At 44.6% G+C, this 20,266-nt stretch overlaps 1 protein-coding gene across 2 annotated transcripts in view; it reads left to right on the top strand.

The window, feature by feature from the left end:
- Window positions 1-18,647, top strand: part of TAF3 (TATA-box binding protein associated factor 3) — a 166,632-nt gene extending 147,985 nt beyond the window's left edge. For both annotated transcript variants that reach the window (XM_087935319.1, XM_087935318.1), the window contains exons 5-7: window positions 497-758; window positions 14,673-14,779; window positions 17,952-18,647. In XM_087935319.1, the coding sequence (XP_087791445.1) occupies window positions 497-758; window positions 14,673-14,779; window positions 17,952-18,066 (484 nt within the window). In that variant the 3' untranslated portion in view covers window positions 18,067-18,647. The remainder of the gene's footprint in view (window positions 1-496; window positions 759-14,672; window positions 14,780-17,951) is intronic.
- The last annotated feature ends 1,619 nt before the right edge of the window (window positions 18,648-20,266 follow it).

Below are 20,266 nucleotides of genomic sequence, written 5' to 3'. Positions count from 1 at the left end.
AGCACAAGAAGCTGATTGTTGGTTGGATTAGCTTCCCGACAATCAGCTGTTTCAGGCTTCAGGGATTGCCATTACCTGTTGCCTCCTCTGGATGCCCCATTTTCCGCATGTTCCAATTGCCACCCAGAACAGGCCAAAAATAGGACAGTTGAAGGCTGAAAACGGGGCATGCGGAGGCCGAAAATGGGTCACGCAGAGGCGGCAATAGGCAATGGCAACCCCTCTAGTCTGAAACAGCTGATCATCAGGAGGCAGATACAACCGACCATCAGCTGCTTGTGCTGAAGCTGACCAAGCTGTTTGCTGCAAGGAGGCAAATTGCTGGGAGGCAGGGGCGGATTTTTTTCTTTTTTCTTGTTTTCCTCCACAAAAGCTAGGTGCATCTTATCCTTCGGAGCATTTTATACTCAGAAAAATATGGTGACCGTGCATCATTTTTGTTTAATTGAATGAATTGTCTAACGGTATGTCAACTCTTTCTGTTTTTGTCCGACAGTGTCATCAGCAAAGTGATGCCCACAACGGAGCCTAAACCGTTACCTCTCCTGGTTCGACCCAAAACACCGCCTCCGCCTTCCCCAGCACCAGCTCCTGTCCATGTCACCCCTCCACCTCCTCCTCCTTCGGTGGTGCCCACGATCCCTCCAGTTGCCCTTGCTCCAGCTCTGTTACCACCGTCGTCTCCTGCACCATCCGCCATGGGAAGCTCCAAAGTCCCCGTTCGAAGCGTTGTGACAGAGACCGTCCGTAATTACGTGGTAGGTGGCTTGATTGTTTCATTGAGGGCACGTCGTCATCCCCTCTTCTGGGTTCCTTCAATGTTTTTATTACATCCTTAACACCAGCGGGAGGCCCGGTGGCATTGTATTTGAAGCACCATAAAATATAAAGATAATAAAGGTTTCCCTGTCCAGTCGTGTGTCCAATATTAGGGAACGGTGCTCATCACCATATCTTAGCCACCATTGTCTGAAGACATTTTCCGTGATCACGTGGCCAGCATGACTGTACGCCAAAAGCAGTGGTGGTATTCAGTCGGTTCACACCGGTTCAAGCAAACTGGTAGCAAAGATTTGGTGTGGGTCACTGAACCAATAATAACTTCTAGCTGGCCACACCCCTGACCCGGTTGCCGCTCGCTTGCTTGCCCCGCCCACCTGACGCTAGCCTGCCCAGTCACTCCTTAAGATATTCCTTTTTTTTCCTCCCGACAGTCAGCTGTTCCTACGATCAGCTGTGCCAAGATTCCCCTCGCGTACTGCTTTGCCCAGGGAGGCCCCAAAACGAAGTGGGGGGGCTGCAACCCCCCCCCAGCTCAGTTTTCTGCCTTCCTGAGCCCTAGGGAAGCCTTCTGGGAGCAAAAACACCCCCCAGGAGGCTTGCCTGAGGCCCAGAAGGCCCCAAAAGAGGGGTGGGGTTGCTGCAAAAAGCAAAAAAAGCCACGCCCACCTAGTCACATGGCCATGCCCCCTAGTCACACCCCCAGAACCGGTATTAAAAATATTTGAATCTCACCACTGACCAAAAGGCACATGAAACACTGTGACTTTGTTACCAAAGTGGTACCTATTTATCTACTCGCATTTGTATGCTTTTGAACTGTTAGGTGGGCAGGAAGTGAGGCAAGGAACAGGAGCTCACCCGTTGCACGGCGCTCGGGTCCCGAATACCAGCTGTCGGATTTTCAGCTGGCAAGCTGAGCGTCTGTAACCACTGAGCCATCACGCCCCTCTTAAGTGCAGGCAAACTCTGCCCACAACCTAGAGTTCAATCCTGATGGACTGAAGGTTGTCTCAGCCTTCCATCCTCCCCAGATCAGTAAAACGAGGACCCCAGAGACAACCTTCAGTAAACTTTGTAAACTGCTCAGAGAGTGCCATAAAGCATATAAGGCTACAATGCTATGGTTATTTCTAGTGATTCCATCCACAGTCATACTCCAATACATCATTAGAACATGTATATATACAGAACCAATGGATCTCAGTGGAAGGTAATACAATAAAGGAAATCGAACGACGTGTTAAATGTGGCTGGGAGGCATCCGACAAGCTAAGCATGATTTTTCAAGAACAATCTCCCCCTATGCCCGTAGAGCCGTGATGGTGAACCTATGGCACACATGCCACAGGTGGCACGCAGAGACATTTGTGTGGGCACGAGAGACCCAGCTAAACTTACCTGCACTGCACATGTGCGCACCATCCAACTGATTTTTGGCCCGTTTGAGGCCGTTTTTGCCCTCCCAGAGGCTTGAGGGAAGCCTCTGTGGCCTCGGGAGGCTGAAAAATGGGCCTTCCTGAAATACCGGAAGTGCCAAAATGGGCCCATTTTTTGGCGTCCAAAGGCTTCAGATGCTTCCTTTGAGCCCCCGGGAGGACGAAAAAAAACCTCCCTTTTGGCCTCCCGAGGCTGCAGAGACTTCCCTCGAGCCCCAGGGAGGGCAAAAACGGTCTCAAAAGGGCCGAAAATCAGTTGGACAGCACACACATGTGCAATGCAGGTAAGGGGACAGGGCAGGGGTGTTGTGCGTGCATGTACAGGGAGATGGGGCGCATTGCATTGTGGGTGCCAGCGCGCGCACGCTTTTGGCACACCACCACAAAACGTTTTGCCATCACTGCCATAGAGAACAAGTTTTCGATCGGCGTGTTCTACCTGCTGCAACATATGCCAGCGAAACATGGACGCTAACCTCACAATCGATGCAAAAGCTACAAATGGCCCATAGAGCCATGCTGGGCATCACCAAGACAAGATAGAAAGACCTGAACGTGGATTTAGAGAATAAACGAAAGCATACGATGCCATCGAGAAACTAAAAGAATTGAAACGGAAACGGGCTGGTCCCATAGCAAGAAGAACTGATGGCAGGTGGACCAAGGCGGTCGTAGAGTGGATCCCACTTGGTCAAAAGCATCCATGAAAGAAACCCGAAACAAGATGGATCGACGAAATCAGCAAGTAACGCAGGCCACAATTGGCAAAAGAAAGCCCAGGATCGTATTGGTTGGAAACATGCGAAAGAGGCCTTCTTCCTGCAGTGGGTAGACAATGGCTAAAATGATGGTGATGATATATGGGAACAACAGTGATAAAAAAATTGGCTATTTTGGGAAACCAAAGTCCCAACAGCATCATGTCTAGTTCCGAGGAAAGTAACAAAACCTGGATATTAAAGGTTGGATTATCAGCCACAGAATAGCATGTGCCAAGTTGATACCTTTTCATAAATTACAATTTGGTAATTAAGTCTTTGTGGGCTTCTGTGCTCTCCAGACAGTATATAGTTAATTGGGAATTGGGATAGTTAATTGGGCATTGGGAGATGTTCCCTTAAGGGAATGCCTCATGGGAAATGTAGTTAATGGTAAATGTAGTCCATGTCATGTGGTCACATCTGTAATCCTGATTGGTCACTGAATTGACCCTTGGTTGGGTTGGGGGAATTTCTTTTCTTGCTTAGACCCCAGCCGCATCGTGCTGCTTTGCTCCCTTGTTATGGGATGAAGATAACTATTTCTACACTATGAATTCAACTATGCAAAGATTGGACATTAGATGGATCTCGACATAACCATGAGTTATACTTCGAGGATATTTGTTGCCTTGTCACCCAGTAGAGAAACTTTGTAGGGAAGGAAGCCTTGGTAGAGTTTGCCTGACTGTCTTTATATCCAGGCAGCAATTAAAAGACAGAACAGCTTCCTCAGGTGGAACATTTTCTCCGATGAAATGCTTAAATATTGAGAGAGTGCTTACAAAGGAGAAGACATGATACCAAGTTTCCTTTTGGTGCCAATACACTTGAATTTTCTTCGCTTACAAAGCCATTCATAAAAGCGTTTTGCCTACAATATGAATATGAACCGGAGAATAAAGTGATCTTATCAGAAAAAACAACCCCAAGAACTAGTGGCAGAAAGGGTTTTTTTTAGTAAGTTGTGAGTAAAACAGAAAGGTTCGATCAATTGAGAAATTTCCCCAAACAGGTACGTGAGACAAATGTTTCTGAGGCTTGCTACTTAAATCTCACATTGACCGAGCGACTGAACGGATCACATTTCAACCCTTATAATTCCCCAGTAAACAAGGCAACCTTCACTATGACAGACTTGTAATGCCCAAGATAAATTTCAGGATTCAAATATTTTCAACCTTTTGGGGCTTAACATTACATGGATTCCAGGAAATAAAAGATTCTATGTCGGGTATTGGAATGATGAAATTTGATTATTAGGATTGCTCGACCTTGAAAGGAACGCCAAATACCTGACTCCCTGGGACATTACGCTGGCCTTTAAAAGCTTAGAAATCAGCAATGCATATTTATACACGCTGCCTCTGATATTTATCAAATGCCTATGGGTGTAAACATCTTAAGATGAACCGATATCCCAAATACAAAGCAGCTTCGTAAAAAGCATCTATCTTTATCACAAACGATGCAAAGGCAGGGGTGAGATTCAGCCGGATCAGGCCGGTTCAGGTGAACCAGATGTTCAATTTACATCTGGTTAACCAATCCGGTAGTTGAACCGACTGGCTGGCCTGCCCCTCCACTCCCAAGAGCCTCCATGCGGCTGATTTTGGATGCAGGTAAGTGCAGGTTCTGTGTGGAGGCTCTGGGGGGAAAAACGGCCCTCCCTGAAGTCCAGAAATTGGCCCGTTTCCAGCTTCCGGAGGACCCCTGGAGCCTGGGGCAGGCAGTTGTCGCCTTCCCAGAGGCCCGAGGGAAGCCTCCGGACTCTGTGGAAGGCAAAAAACAGAAGTTCCAGCAGGCCACAGCCACCCAAAGAACCAGTTGTTCAGATTTTTGATTCCTACCCCTGTGCAAAGGTATACAGTTAAAAGAATATATTTTCTTGCTAATGTTATTTAAGTTAAAAAAATAATAAATAGGACTCCTCTTACTATGGCTCTTTCAAGCAACAATCTTTGCAGTAGAATCATATTCTTAATTATGCTAGGAATTGGCTTTTTGTGTTTAGGGAATATATGCATGCTGATATGTGTGTGTGTGTGTGTGTGTGTGTGATGTATGTAAGATGTATCTGTATATGTATGTGTATACACACACACATATATCTGTATGTATGTATATATATATATACATACATACATATATACATACATACATATATATATATATACATACATACATACATACACACACACACATACACATATACAGACTCTTTCAAGCAGCAATCTTTGCAGTAGAGTCCTATTCTGATATATGTGTATGTGTGTGTGATGTATGTATGATGTATGTGTTTGATTATTGGTCTAATATATGGCATATATGGCATATATATGTATGTATATGGTGTATGTGTGTATACATACATGCATACATGCATACACAGATACATACATACATACACAGATATATGTGTGTATGCATGTATGTGTGTATATGTATATGGCATATACATACATATATACACATGCCATATATTAGATCAATAATCAAACACATATCACAATCAAGGACAATACCACAATCAAGGATCACCAACTCAGACAAACAAACTTAACCGTAAACAACAGCCTAATCAAGAAACCACAAAAGAGCATTCCCACCAATACTGACAGGACAAAGCTACTAGTACATAATAAGAATCAAACTCCACTCCCTTCTGACACTGATGATGTTACCTAGTTTGGTTAGGAAACATTTTCAAGAAAACCATCAAGCTCAGAGAGCAGCAATGGCTTTCTCATCTCAACCCTGATATATTCTCTTCTCAGTGCCCACAAGCAAACTGTTCCTGTGTGGAGTGAATTCTTGAAAATACACCTTTGGCACTTGGATTTCAGAGAGGTCTGAGTAGGATCTAAGTGCGAGGAACATGCTGTATTGGCTCTCTAGAGAAAGTTAAGAGATGCATAAGCCTAAAGCCAAGTACGTGATTTCTTTCAGCCCTCAAGATATAAAAATGGCCTTAAATGAGTGCAGGTTCCCTTCCCTGGCATATGACAGGTAGTCCGCCAACTTACAACAGTTCACTTAGTGACCATTCAAAGTTACATCATCACTTATGGCCACTTTTCACACTTACCACAGCATCGCCGTGATCATGTGATACATTTGGCTGCTCGGCAGGTAATTCATATTTACAACATATTTCCGGGGTCACGTGATCAGGGGGTGGGATTCAGCTGGTTTGGGCAAACCGGATGTTAAATTTACATCTGGTTCACCAAAGCCGTAGTTGAACCAACCGGCTGGCCACACCCTCTCTACCCCTCCCCTCCCAGGCGTCTCCACGTGGCCCATTTTGGATGCAGATAAGTGCAGGGCCCGCATGGAGACTCTGGGAGGGCGAAAAACGGCCCTCCCAGAAGTCCAAAAACAGACCTGTTTCCGGCTTCCGGAGGGTCTCTGGAGCCCGGGAGAGGCCATTTTCTCCCTCCCAGAGGCCTGAGGGAAGCCTCCGGACTCTGGGGGAGATGAAACACGGCCCTTCCGGAAGTCTGAAAACAGACCTGTTTTCAGCTTTCGGAGGGCCTCTGGAGCCCAGAGGCAGAGGTGGGATTCAGCAGATTCTGACCAGTTCTGGAGAACCGGTAGCGGAAATTTTGAGTGGTTAGAACCAGCAAATACCACCTCTGATTGGAGATTTTACAGTATCCTTTCCCTGCCGTGCCCACCAAGCCACGCCCACGGAACTGGTAGTAAAAAAAAATGAGCCCCACCACTGCCCAGAGGAGGCCATTTTTCTCCCTCCCAGAGGCCTGAGGGAAGCCTCCGGACTCTGGGGAAGGTGAACAACGGCCCTCCTGGAAGTTCCAGTAGGCCGCGCCCACCCAGCAAACGGGCAGAGAACCTGCATACGGTACCCCTTCTGACAAGCAAAGTCAGCAGGCAGGCCAGATTCGCTCAACAGCCGTGTGACTCAACAACTTCAGCAACGGCGTCAAGAAAAGTCATAAAATGGGGCAGACCTCACTCGACATTTTTTTTTTTCCACTCAATCACATAAATTCTGGGCTCCGTGGTGGTCGTGAGCCGAGGTCTCTCCTGTTACCTGAAGCCGAAAGTGCAGTCGGTTTGAAAAAGTAAACCAGGCAGGAAGTAGGAAAAGGGGAGTGTGAAAGAAAGAGAGAGAGAGAGAGAGAGAGAGAGAGAGAGAGAAGTTGCCTCGCGTTTCAGAAATGAGTAACTAAACCACAGCGGGGCTGTCTTTTAGCCAAACAGGACGTTCGAGGTCAGGATTCTACTGCAGTTCAAATGTAATCAGCTTTCATCTTGATCAGATAGAACTTTACTGAAATACACAAGGGGTGCCTTCCCCAATGCGATATCCCCGGGAGGAAGCAGCCCACGGCTCCCATCGTTCACGGCCAGGAGAAAGAGGAGGAGGGCTCCCTTATACCCTTGCTCTGGTTAGTTAGTTGAGCTGGGTCACGTTTGGCCAGAAGTACTAACCCTGCAACCCATGTTCCTGTGCTGTGCGTATAATGGATGAGGTGGCTGTCCAGTCTTTTCTTTAAAAACCCTCCAGTGATGGAGCAGCCACAACTTCTGGTGGCAAGCCGTTCCACGGGTTAATTGTTCACACCGTCAGGCAATCCCTCCGTCGTTCTAGCCTTCAAGTTTTTTGCTTCTGATTTAACCTTACATGCAAACATTTACTAGCTACCCAACCAGTTTTCAAATGCTTCTCATCATCTGGGTTAGATCTGGGCCAAACGTTGGTTTTTCACACGACGCAAAGGTTGCTTATTGAAAGTTGTAGACTTTAGTCATTTGTGGAATTTATCCATTAACAATGCAGTAGAGTGAGTGAGTGAGTGAGTTTGTTTGCTTGTTTGTTTGTTGTAGAAATGACATCTCCTGTCCGATTAATTGTCCTCACGGTGAGGAAGTTTCTCCTTAATTCCAGGTTGCTTCTCTCCTTGATTAGTTTCCATCTATTGTTTCTCGTCCTGCCCTCTGGTGCTTTGGAGAATAAATTCACCACCTCATTTTTGATGTCAACCCCTGAGATATTGGAACACTGCTAACATGTCACCCCTAGTCAGGGGTGGGATTCAACCAGTTATAATAACCAGTTCAGTGAACACCGTGCAGCGTTTGCAGCTCACCTTCTGCTGCAAGCCATGTGTGTTTGGGTCCCCACACTATTAAGAAAGACATTGAGACTCTTAAGAAAAAGTACACAGAAGAGCAACCAGGATGATTAGGGGACTGGAGGATAAAACACTACAGGAACTGGGCCTGGCTAGCCTACTGAAGAGAAGGATCAGGGGACACGGGATAGCAGTGTTTCAATATTTGAGGGGCTGCCAGAGAGAGGATGAAGGGGTCAAGCTATTCTCCAAAGCACCTGAAGACCAGACAAGGAATAATGGATGGAAACTGAACAAGGAGAGATTCAACCTGGAAATAAGGAGAAACTTTCTGACAGTGAGAACAATCAACCCATGGAACAGAAGTTGCCCTCGGAAGTTGTGGGAGCGTCATCACTGGAGACCTTCAAGAAGAGACTGGACTGCCATTGGTCAGAAATGGTGTAGGGTCTCCCGCTTGGGTGTGTGGGGGGTGGACTAGATGACCTACAAAGGTCCCTTCCAACTCTGATTATCTGTTATCTGTGAAGCAGCTGATGCGCGGCAATCCGTTCTCCCACGCAAATCAGCTGAGCTGGAAAACCCGGAAATAAAAGCACGGATTAGAGCCAGAGTGGGCAGGTGGGCCCACCAGCTGATCTTCGGAGCTATCAGTTCGCCCAAACCGGTAGAATCCCACCCTTGCCCCTAGTCCTTCTTTTTTCTAGACTGGCCATGCCCAAATCCTGCCACTCTTCTTCATCCGTTTTAGTCTGCAGGCTAAATCTTACCAAGATGGTCGTCTGCAGGAAAGGTAGCAGCTGCCAGGAGGATATCACGTCAATGAAGGCAACCTAAAAGCACAGGTAGTCCTCCACTTAAATGACCACAACGGAGTCCAAAATTTATGTTGCTAAGTGAGATAGTTGTTAAGTGAATTTTGCCCCATTTGGGGACATTTCTCGCCAGGCTTGTTAAGTGAACCAGCACAGTGGTGACGTTAGTGACACCTTAGTGTTAAGTGGATCTGGCTTCCCCATTGACATGGCTTATCGGAAGGTCACAAAAGGGGATCACGTGACCACCACCCCGAACACTGCAACCGTCATAAATATGAGTCAGTTGCCAAGCGCCTGAATTTTGATCACGTGACCAGGAGGATGCTGCAAGTGTGAAAAACGGTCGTAAGTCGTTTTTTTTTTCCAGTCCTGTGGTAATTTGAAACCATCACTAAATGAACTCCTGTAAGTCGAGGACGCTCTTTATATTGATAGCAATCTATTTCTATTTCTTTCCTTTTCAATCCAATATTCGATTAGTTTATCAAAATACAACATACAGAAATACAGAGAAAATATAAGTGGAATATAAAATGTAAGAAAAAGAAAAGCATTGACCTCCGTCTCTTTTTGTGGGCAGTAGAATAAGAGCGTTTGCAGCGTGAGTACTATTGTGAGACAACCCAGGAGCAAAACACAAGACACAGAGACTGAGACATTTAACAGTGGTTTGTATGCAAGACATATATACAGAAAATACACGTGGTAGGAAAAATACCTTACAAGCAATCAATCTTCTTCTTAACTCTGTACGGAAACCTCTGCAATGGATACCGGACACAAGGAGAAAGAACACGCCCTCTAATGGCTGCCTTGTATAAACTTCTATGGACTCATTCTTCGTCTTAAAAGAGCAATGCCCATGCTATGCTGCAGGGGTGTCCAACCTTGGCAACTTTAAGACTTGTGGACTTCAACTCCTGGCTGAGGAATTCTGGGAGTTGAAGTCCACAAGTCTTAAAGTTGCCAAGGTTGGACACCCCTGCTATGCTGCTTCATCCTCCATTGCATCAGACGTACATTGCATCAGACTTAACAGCAGCTGGCAGCTATTAAATCTTATACCTCAGCATAAGGTAGTAACATACAACCTCAGTTTTTCCTTTACAAGATAATGTACACTTAACCATACCACGAATCTATCTAACCAACAAAATCCAAAATTAAAGTTTCCTATTTTCTTTTTTCTACCTCAAGCACAAAGTCCAAAAGGAAGGGGGGAAAAAGTTGTGTTTTTTTCCTTTAATCAAAACCATCCATTTTGCCATCTCTGCTACCTCCATCAACTTTTGCAGGCATTCCTCCTCTGTGCAATCTATTCCATTCCTGATGGAGGGCGTGGGTGGGTGGACAATCTTCTCTTTAGGTCAGTTTACTGTTCGCCTCTTCTGTAGAAGAGCACCCAAAATAACTTGCCGTGCATGTTAAACTCTTTGCCTGCCGATTCTGGACTGGCGTCGCGTCGTGCCTTCAAGTTTTATACTTCTCAAACACAGAGCTTTCCTGTTTGTAAATCTGCCGTCCTTTCTGGAGGGGATCCAGCGGCAAATATTTTCCATATTAATTCCATCCAAGCTAAATCCCAGCCGTTTGTTATTAAGCAAGAATTCTTATACCTTCCATTATGCATTATGCAATTCCAGCTTTCGGTCAGTGAGAAGACTCATATTGGCTTAGGTATGTCAGAAGCGTTGGTTGGTTGAACTTTCTTGGCTGATACAGCCTCGAGGCCACAGTGGTGGGATTCAAAATTTTTTACTACCTGTTCTGTGGGCGTGACTTGGTGGGCGTGGCAGGGGAAGGATACTGCAAAATCCCCATTCCCTCCCCACCCCACTAACCTGCTTTCCAGCTCCCTTCTCCTGTGCAGGGCAACCAAAGAAGACCCAGCCAATCAGCTGGGACTCAAAGGGAGGCGGAGAAGAGATGGGGGCGGAGCCAGTCAGAGGTGATATTTGCCGGTTCTCCGAACTACTCAAAATTTTCGCTACCGGTTCTCCAGAACTGGTCAGAACCTGCTGAATACCCACCTCTGCTCCAGGGAGAACCTCTTCCTTGGTTTGGAGGCAGAGCTGGGCAGAAGGGCCCAAGGCCTTAGCAATGGTTGAGTATAGACATTGCACTCAGAAACACTCATTTCCTTGCTGGCATATGAGGTTGTGCGAATTTATCCATGGTGGTTTGTAAACCCAGGTTCATGATTCACCATGTTGTCAAGCCCATTCCCCTTAAGATTTATTCAGCGAACCATTTGAGGTAAACCATGGTTTTATATCCTGTATCATCACATAACTTATCAGGCAATTATATCATTTTAAACAAGAGCTTGCTTGGCTTAGTAATGGCAGAATCCCAGGTGTAACGGGTACGTTTAAGCATATAGTCAGTCTGTCTGTTTTTTAAAAAAATTATTTAGAATCGTTCCATGGGGAGGCGGGCAGCATATAAATTAAATAAATATTTACAAAAATTTGTAGGCTGCTCAAGTCTCAGTTTGCTTTCTTGGGCTGCTGTAATTCTTGCAGCTTTTGCTTATTTTGTTTCCGTCAACTTAGGGAAGAAGTAGTCTCACAAAACAGAAAAACCTATGCAAGAGAAAGACCGACTGTTTATATGTTCATGTCCGACTATATCTTTATATCTAGAGTGTAATTTTTCATATTCATTTCAGTTAAAAATAGGCAGGCGCCCGTCATCTTCTATCGAGATTCCATTCCTTAGACTTAACAATTGTTCAATAAAGTATGTTACAAGTGTGCCCCATAAATATAAATGGCATATCGCATACATATGGGCTCAGATTAATTTGGATTTAAGACAATTAAAATTGAACAGCCTAAGAGCTGGAAAGTTTCTCATATGTTGACAAAGGAGGGAGGCCTTTCATAAAATCATTAAGTTCTGACAGAAGCCGGAATTCCAGTGTGCATTTTGTCCAAAATAGGATTGCTGCAATTGACGTAATTAGTAGCATGTATGAATGCGCACCTTAATGAATAGAAGGGCCAGCTTCTACCAGCCTGCTACAAAGTGTTATAGTTCTCTCTCTCTCTCCCTCTATTTCTTTCTCTCTCCATCTTTCTTTCTCTCTCTCACTTTCCATCTCTCTCTTTCTCTCTTTCTATTTCTCTCTCTCACCTTTCTCTCTCCCTCTCCCACTCTCCCACTTACCCTTTGGTAAATGTCGTAGTGTGATAAATGTCAAAGGAATGGAAAGTTACTCAGTAACTATTTTTTATACCCCTGATCTTATCAGTGTGCTGAGTTGGATGACTTTGGCTAATAAGTACTAACCCAGCAACCTAAATGCTTCTGCTGTATATATTAGACACACGTTGCCAAGACGGTCTTCTACGTGGCAGGGAGGGAGGGAGGCGGCCGAGGCAGTGCAGAATGAATGGAAGGAGCATGCTAGGGCCGAAACCAGTTTCGGCTCCCAGTTGGGAAGTCTTCCTTTCACCATCCTACCGCTCTGGCATCTTCCAAGCCATCAAATTACACATCTGTGGAGATGCTCAGTCACCAGGTCACGGTTATCCCAAAGATGCTTTTCCAAAAGGCAACTGGACTTTCTTCGGTTTTACTTGAGGGCGCTTCCCTTCACATCCAAGAAGCTTCTCCGGTTCTGATTCAGATTACAAGTCCCATTATCCACGGCTAGCAAAGGGGTTTGGCTCAGTGGGTGGAGGGCACAAGAACCCACAGACTCAAGTCAAACGGTGGATCCCAGGTTGAGCAAGGCTGAGAGAGCCCCTTGGCCACTGGAGCCAGCGGTTGGGAGGTGCTCGGTTATTCCGCAACCACGCCAGGTTGCCTTCCGAAAAAGAAGCGCAGGTGATGGCCTTCAAGGAGCCACTCTCTGGCATGTTGAACCTGTGCCACCTGACCTTCAGGTGTGTAGGACATAGTTGGCACACGCCCACATAATCCCATCCCAGACTCAGCTTGCCTCGTTCTGGAATTGAGCTCCCGGAACAAGCCAACTTAATAGAATAATAGGAATTACAGAATAACAGAGTTGGAAGGGACCATGGAGGTCTTCTAGCCTAACCCCAGCTCAAGCAGGTGACTCTCTACCATTCCAGACAAGTCCCTTCTTGCCTCAAAAGCCTCCAGTGATGGATCACCCACAACTTCTGGAGACAGTTCAGTGGCATATTCAACCGTCAGACAACTCTATTTAGTATTTATTTGATTTGTCAATCACTTACAAGATACAGGTATAAGAATAAATATAGTTTTGAATACATGAGATAGATACTTATAAGAAAAATCAAAGAAACAATAGGACAGGGACGGTAGGCACGTTGGTGCGCTTATGCACGCCCCTTACAGGCCTCTTAGGAAAGGGGTGAGGTCAATAGTAGAAAGTCTAAGGTTGAAGTTTTGGGGGTTTGGGGAAGAAACCACAGAGTCAGGTAGAATATTCCAGACATTGACCACTCTGTTGCTGAAGTCGTATTTCCTGCAATCAAGTTTGGTGCGGTTAACCTTGAGTTTGTATCTATTGTGTGCTCTTGTGTTGTTATGGTTGAAGCTGAAGTATTCATTGACTGGTAGGACATTGCAATGTATGATTTTATATACTATACTTAGATCGGACCGAAGGCGGCGTAGTTCTAGGTTTTCTAGGTCTAGAGTTTCAAGTCTGGTAGCATAAGGTATTCTGCAACGAGTAGAGGAGCGGAGAATTCTTCTTGTGAAACTCTACTTGGATGACTGAGAATCTTCATGGAGATTAATCTTCATTGACAAGTTGGCCTTTTGAGCAAACCATGGGCTGTAACCTTCCGAGTGATGAATAAGACTGGTTGAAATTGTTTTTTCTTTTTTCTGTACTTCTCCAAAGCAGGAAGTTATTTTATTTTATGTATATCATTGCTTTTATTGAGTTTTCAGTTGTAACTTGCCTTGAGTTTCTCTGATCTAGCTTCCTTAGAAATCTAATATATTACTATTGATATTGTTATCGAAGGCTGCATGCTTGCATTCATACCTCATGTTTGTTCAAATAATATAGCAATAGCCCTTAGACTTATATACTGCTCCGCAGTGCTTCACAGCCCTCTCTAAGCAGTTTACAGAGTCAGCCTCTTGCTCCCAACAACCTGAGTCCTCATTTTATTGAGCTTGGAAAGATGGAAGGCTGAAGCAACCTTGAGCAGGTTATGATCAAACCGCTGGCAGTCAGAAGTCAGCAAAAGTAGCTTGCGGAACTGCTTTCTAACCACTGCTCCATCGTGGCTATGATGGGATATTTCTTCCCACCCAGCCCCCAGTCCTTGAACTATTCAATCAGCGTTTCTTAACATTGGCAACTTTAAGCTGTGTGGACTTCAACTCCCAGAAGCCCACACAGCTTAAAGCTGTCAAGGTTAAGAAACACTATGTTAGATATCCCCAAAAATGCTTTTCTCAGGAGGCAACTGGACTTTCTAGTTTTTTCTTTTGAAGATGTTTTGCTTCTCATCCAAGAAGCTTTCTCAGCTCTAACTGGGGAATGGAAGGGTTTATCTTCCTTGCAGACAGCTGGTCATTTGCATCCTTTTAGAGGGTGGTTGAGGCCACTTGGAGGTTTATCTGTGTCCTCAGGGTCACCTTTATAATACTCCTGGTTCCTGTAGTCTGCAATTTTTTCCCCCTCTGGAAATCCATTCTGACTCTCTTTTAACTATGTTAGGTAGCTATTGTGAAACATGTAGAAAGGAATCTACGTGAAATGAGACTTCTGCCCATCTGGGTTCTCAATCTCTCTTTCTTTTTCTATCCATCCAGATCCGAGATGAGTGGGGGAACAAGATATGGTTCTGTCCCGGTTGTGAAAAGCCAGATGATGGCAGCCCGATGATTGGGTGTGATGACTGTGACGATTGGTATCACTGGTAAGTGGTGGAGGAGGAGGCCATGGTCTGCTTCTGAAGTCATGTGGGAGGACTCTTGTGGGTGTTGTAGTTGTAGACCTACAAACGACATGGAAATGAACATTTATTACCCAAGATGGTGAGCTGTCAGCCTATTGCAATCCGCTGGTAGAGTTATAACAAGATGTGAACACAAACATGTCCAAATTGGAGCTTTTGGTCAACATACCACCATTTCTCAAACCTTTGGAGGCCGTGCTTACAATCATCCTGGTTTCAAGGTGGTAGAGAAATGTAAAGTGCATGAAAATAATCCATAGAAATAAAAGGCTAGAAACTAGGAAAGCACGAGTTCTAATCCCCCCTTAGGTATGAAAGCTGGTCATGTGTCTTTGGGCCCATCATCAGGAGACCGTGAGTTCTAGTCCTACCTTAGGCAGGGGAGCCGATTGAGTGACTTTGGGGCCAATTACCAGGGGACAGTAGATTCTAGTTCCGCCTTGGGCATGAAAGCCAGCTGGGTGACTTTCGGCCAGTGCTTCAACCCAACTCTCCTGACAGGGTTGTTGCTGTTGTGGGGAAAACAGAAGGAAGAAAGTGAGTGGGATATGTTTGCCACCTTGAATTATTTATTAAAATAATAAAGGGTGGGTGGATGGGTGGTCGGATTGATGAATGGATGGGTAGGTAAGTAGTTGGGTGGATGGATAGATGGATGAATGATTGGAAGATGAATATAGATATATATTTAAGAATATCAGGCACAAAAGATCCGGCCCGCATGTGAAGGTCCAATTAAACTGATTTATTGTATTACAGTACAAGAATCTCCTCAACTAACTACTAGCACCTGACTGGAGTTAGATAAGGACCAACAGAATTCAAGGAGGATTGGGCTTAATCCACTTGTGGCGACCTAGCGATTCTAGACTCATTCCTCTTTTAACTCCACCCACCCCTCTCCCTCCCACGTTCTGCCACATCCTTCTCCTACAATAAGTAAATGTAAACTCAAATTCAATCTAGTTTATTTCCTCTCCCAGCCCTTCCTGTTTTGGGGACGTCCCATTCCCAGGCCTAACACAGCCCTCCTTTTCAATGATTTTATAGACCCCTATCTTGAGCTAAGAGGCTTCGCTAGCGGCCAAGTGATACATTCGGCCTGTTCCTACTGTCAGAGGTATTGAATTCCTTCTTGCAAAGCACTGATGTGAATATAGAGTTCCCTGAATTTTCATTACTTAAGTAATCCTAAGAGTATTTTTTCCTGAACTGAAAAATAGACCCGTTCTACAACTGAAAGGATTTATTCAGTGAACTGAGTAATCATTCTACACATTTAAACAAATAAACCAATCCCAGTGGATGGATGGATGGATATATATCTTAAAATTTAAGAATATTTTATATATATATGTGTGTGTGTGTGTGTGTGTGTGTGTGTGTGTGTATGTATGTATGAAGTTTAAAGGTGTTTTTCTCTTAAATCTTTAATTTCCTATATTTTTCAGCAAAAAAAAAAAAGCGAGCTCCGACATGCGTGTTTGTGTATGAATGTCTTTTTAAAGGATGGGGAAATATAACCCTTTAGAACCAAAAAAAACCCACAGGGCCCTAAAATGATTAAAAACAGCAGAGGAAGCTTTTACAAAAAAAAAAAAAAAAACAGAAAGAAAATTATTTATGTACAGATGGATTCCAGTTTATGCACAATATGGAAAAAGTATATATGCTGGTATATTAGGAAGTACAATTCAGAGAAAACTCATAATGCTAATACTCCGAAATCAGCAACCATTCTAAGTATCTAAGAACGCATTTCACGAGAAAATACAGGAAATAACCCTTGTGTAAATCCACCGGTGCCTCCTTTTATTCATATCTGCAGGAGGATTTTAAGGTGGGGGAAAGCACGAGATCAGGCGCTGACACCACATAAATTAAAATTGTGAAATCTCTTCAGTTGTAGGTGATGTCCGATATCGTTACGTATGTGTGTGAAAACGAAACCATCGACAAACAAAACGTGTGGTGGTGGTGGTTGTTGTTTTCAACCCATGTTCTATCCAACCTCTATCACAGGATGGTGAACTGTTGTTCCCTCACCTTTAAATCAAATTATATAGGTAGTCCTTGACTTAACAACCATTCGCTTAGTGGCCGCTCAAAGTTACAACGTCACTGAAATAAAGTGACCTAAGAGCATTTTTCACCCTTACTTGGAGGTGCTGCTGTGGTCACGTGATCAAAATTCTGATGTTTGGCAACTGCCTGACATTTATGATGCTGTCCTGGAGTCATGCAAATCCCCTTTTACGACCTTCTGACAAGCAAAGTCACTAAGGAAGCCAGATTCATTTAACAACCGTGTGACTAGCTTAACATAACCAGTGGGGTGATTCACTTAACACTGGTGGGGAGAGAGGTCGTAAAACGGGTCAAAGCTCACTTAACAGCTGTCTCTACTTAGCAACCGAAATGTGGGGTCCCGTTGTGGCCCTGCGTCGAGGACTAGCTGCGGCAATTTCATCCTGTTAAAATTTGCAAGGAATTGTTCTCCTCCTTCCACCTGTTGTGGCACGCCAGCGGCCAGCAGAGCTGGCAGCAGATTCGGACAGTGAGGAGGTTCAGGAGGAACCTGGGCCAGTCCTGGAATCAGGGAAGGCTCTGACGAGGGCTCTGTGTTGGAGGCAGAGATGGGGCCGGGGCCGTCTGACAGTTATCAGCTGCCTTTGGAGTCAGAGATCAGTGGGGAAGAAGAACAGCTGGAGCCTGTTCCCAGTGTGTGCATGCACAGAGCTGCCAGGAGAAGGGAACGGTTAAGGAACAAGGGTTGGCTCGGGAGTAAAGCCATAGGTGGAAGGTGAATCGCACCTCCCAAGAGGAATAAAGAGAAGGGGAGTGGGGTTTTGCAGAAGACAATTAGTTCATTTGGGTGAAGGTTCCTGCATTCTTGCCAAATATTATCTGCTACAGTGTGGCGTCTGAAAGCTATCGGCCTGGCAACTCTCCAAGCCTGATAAAGGTTGTGGAATCTCTTGAAAGACTGTTGGCTGGGGCTTTGCTGGAGAGGAATTCACTGTACACTAAATAAAAAGGGGTTTTATCGGGACAAGGACTCGGCTTCGTGCTGTTGGGGAGGCTTAGGTCAGAACACCGCCATCTTTCACGCCTTTCTCCTTTTCCTTCGCAGGCCCTGCGTTGGCATCACGGCTGCTCCCCCGGAAGAGATACAGTGGTTCTGCTCCAGGTGCGCAAGCAAAAAGAAGGACAAAAAACACAAAAAGGGGAAACACAAAGCACACTGAGGTTGTGGAGAATAGTCAGCGTTCCGGCTCCCGGCCAAGTCCTCTTCCAGAGGGATTTGGTCCAGCTTCTGCTGCCCTCTCCGTTACCATCACATCTCTGAGGATTTTGCTTTTGGGAAGAATCGCAAAGATGCACATCCTTACACACAAATTCTCTCCCTCAGCTTCTGTCTCTCTCTCTCTCTCTTTCCTCCTGCACCAAGTGCGACAGGCACAAATTGAGAATTTAACGGACTCGCCAGCCAGAAGAACAATCAACCGAGCAGCAGAGGTCTTTGTAAATAATTGCCACCTTCTCCAAAGTTTGCGGGTTGTTTTTTTTTCCTGGTTTAAAGTAGCAGGAAAGACTAATTATGATCCTTTTGAAGCCCCTGGAGTGATTTCCACAGCCCAGTCTGGCCTCTTCCTTGCAAAGCCAGAAAATTAGATGTGACTCCAGGATGGAGTAAATGGTTGGTAGATTTTTTTTTTTTTCCAATGGGAGTATGTGAAACTTTAATCTTGTTTTTTCTTCCTCCCGTTGTTGGTTTTTTTTTTTTTCAACAATCTAAATAAAACTGCCTTAGTTTTTTGTGAAATAACTTCTCTTTTCGTGTGTGTGTGTGTGTGTGTGTGTGTGTCGGGGAGGGGAGGGTGGGCAGAGGGGCAGGTTTATCTTCTCCAACTGAAAATATGAATTAGATTTTCCTCTCCCTTCCAAAGCCCGTGTGAATTAAGATTCAATCTTGGAAAAAGAAGAGATTTTCGGTTTGCTCATTTCAGAAGTTCATCGAAGCACTTCCTAGAAATAGATTTTATTTTTATTTTATTTTTTTTACTCGAGTTGATAACCTAGAAGACACGGTGGCTATTTTAAAATTTCCCTACAGTGCAGGTAGCTTTTGACTTACAACCAGATTGAGCCCCAAGTTTCCATTGCTAAGTGAGGCAGCTGTTAAATGAATTTTGCCTCATTTTATGACCTGTCTTGCCACAGAATCACTGCAGTTGTTAAATTGTCAACAAGGTTGCTAGGTGAATCTGGCTTTCCCATTGACTTCGCTTGTCAGAAGGTTGCAAAACAGGATCACATGATCCCGGGACATGGCAACTGACATAAGTACATGCCAGTTGCCCAGCGTCTAAATTTTGATCACGTGACTATGGGGATGCTACAATGGTTGTAAGTGATAAAAATGGTCATAAATCACTTTTTCCAGGGGCGTTGTAAATCACTAAACAAATGATTGTAAGTCAAGAACTGCCTGTAATTTATCTAAGCACTTCCTAGAAATATATTTTTTTGACTCAGGTTGACACCTAAAAGGTACTTATTTTGAAATTTACCTCAGAATTATTTTTAGGACTTTGTTATTTTACTTTTTTTTTTTTTACATTTTCCTCATGTTGTGGAACATTACATAGATTTCTGGGTGCAGGGTGTGTGATGGGACCCAATCCATGTATTCAATTCTACTTTTCAACCAAATCTTTAAAACAGGGGTCTCCAAACATGGCACCTTTATGACTCATGGACTTCAACTCCCAGAATTCCTCAGCCAGCCAGGAATTCTGGAAGTTTGAAGTCCACAAACTCTTAAAACTGCCAGATTTGGAGACCGGTCTGCCTTTCTTCTGCCCTACAGCTTTCTTCTGTCAGAACCAAAAGATATTGGCAAATAACAGTAAGGAGGATCCTTCGTATTCTGCGTTTTGAAAATCAGATTTAAAAGTCCTTCCTGGAATAACAGGCCCCATGGAAAAATGTGCATGGATGTATTTTAGTCAGCGTGTTTTTCCATCGTATCCTTGGGGCTAATGTCCAGGAAATGCCTACGTCTAGGTGGTGAGAAAACAGGGTTATTTAAATACATGGTATTGCCCCCTGAATGCAGGTAGTTTTCGTCAGAGCGATTAAAAGAAGAAAGAATAACTCAACTTGTGCCTATCGAAAATATCCTCAGAGTGAGGAGAAAAGCCATTTCAAGGGAACAGGGCAACTTTTGTTTTTGTTTTTCCCTGCAGCCGGGAAGTTTAATGCAAGATGCTTTGCCAAGATGGGAGGTCATAGGCAGCCTGTCACACGTCCGAATTGAAGGCACTAAACGTGGTTGATTTTCAGGAACGCACCTCTCTTTTAAAATTTGGCATGCGTTCTCTTAAAAGACCGCTACGCCAGTGTACTGGGAATTTAACTCAGCTAAAGCAAGAAGCTGAGCTT

The sequence above is a fragment of the Pseudonaja textilis genome, chromosome 5, assembly GCF_049901715.1.
Source record: "Pseudonaja textilis isolate UNSWEBS1 chromosome 5, rPseTex1.2, whole genome shotgun sequence".
Classification (NCBI taxonomy): Eukaryota; Metazoa; Chordata; class Lepidosauria; order Squamata; family Elapidae; genus Pseudonaja; species Pseudonaja textilis.
Note: the sequence above shows the minus strand (reverse complement) of the source record. Positions and strands in the feature narration are given on the sequence as shown.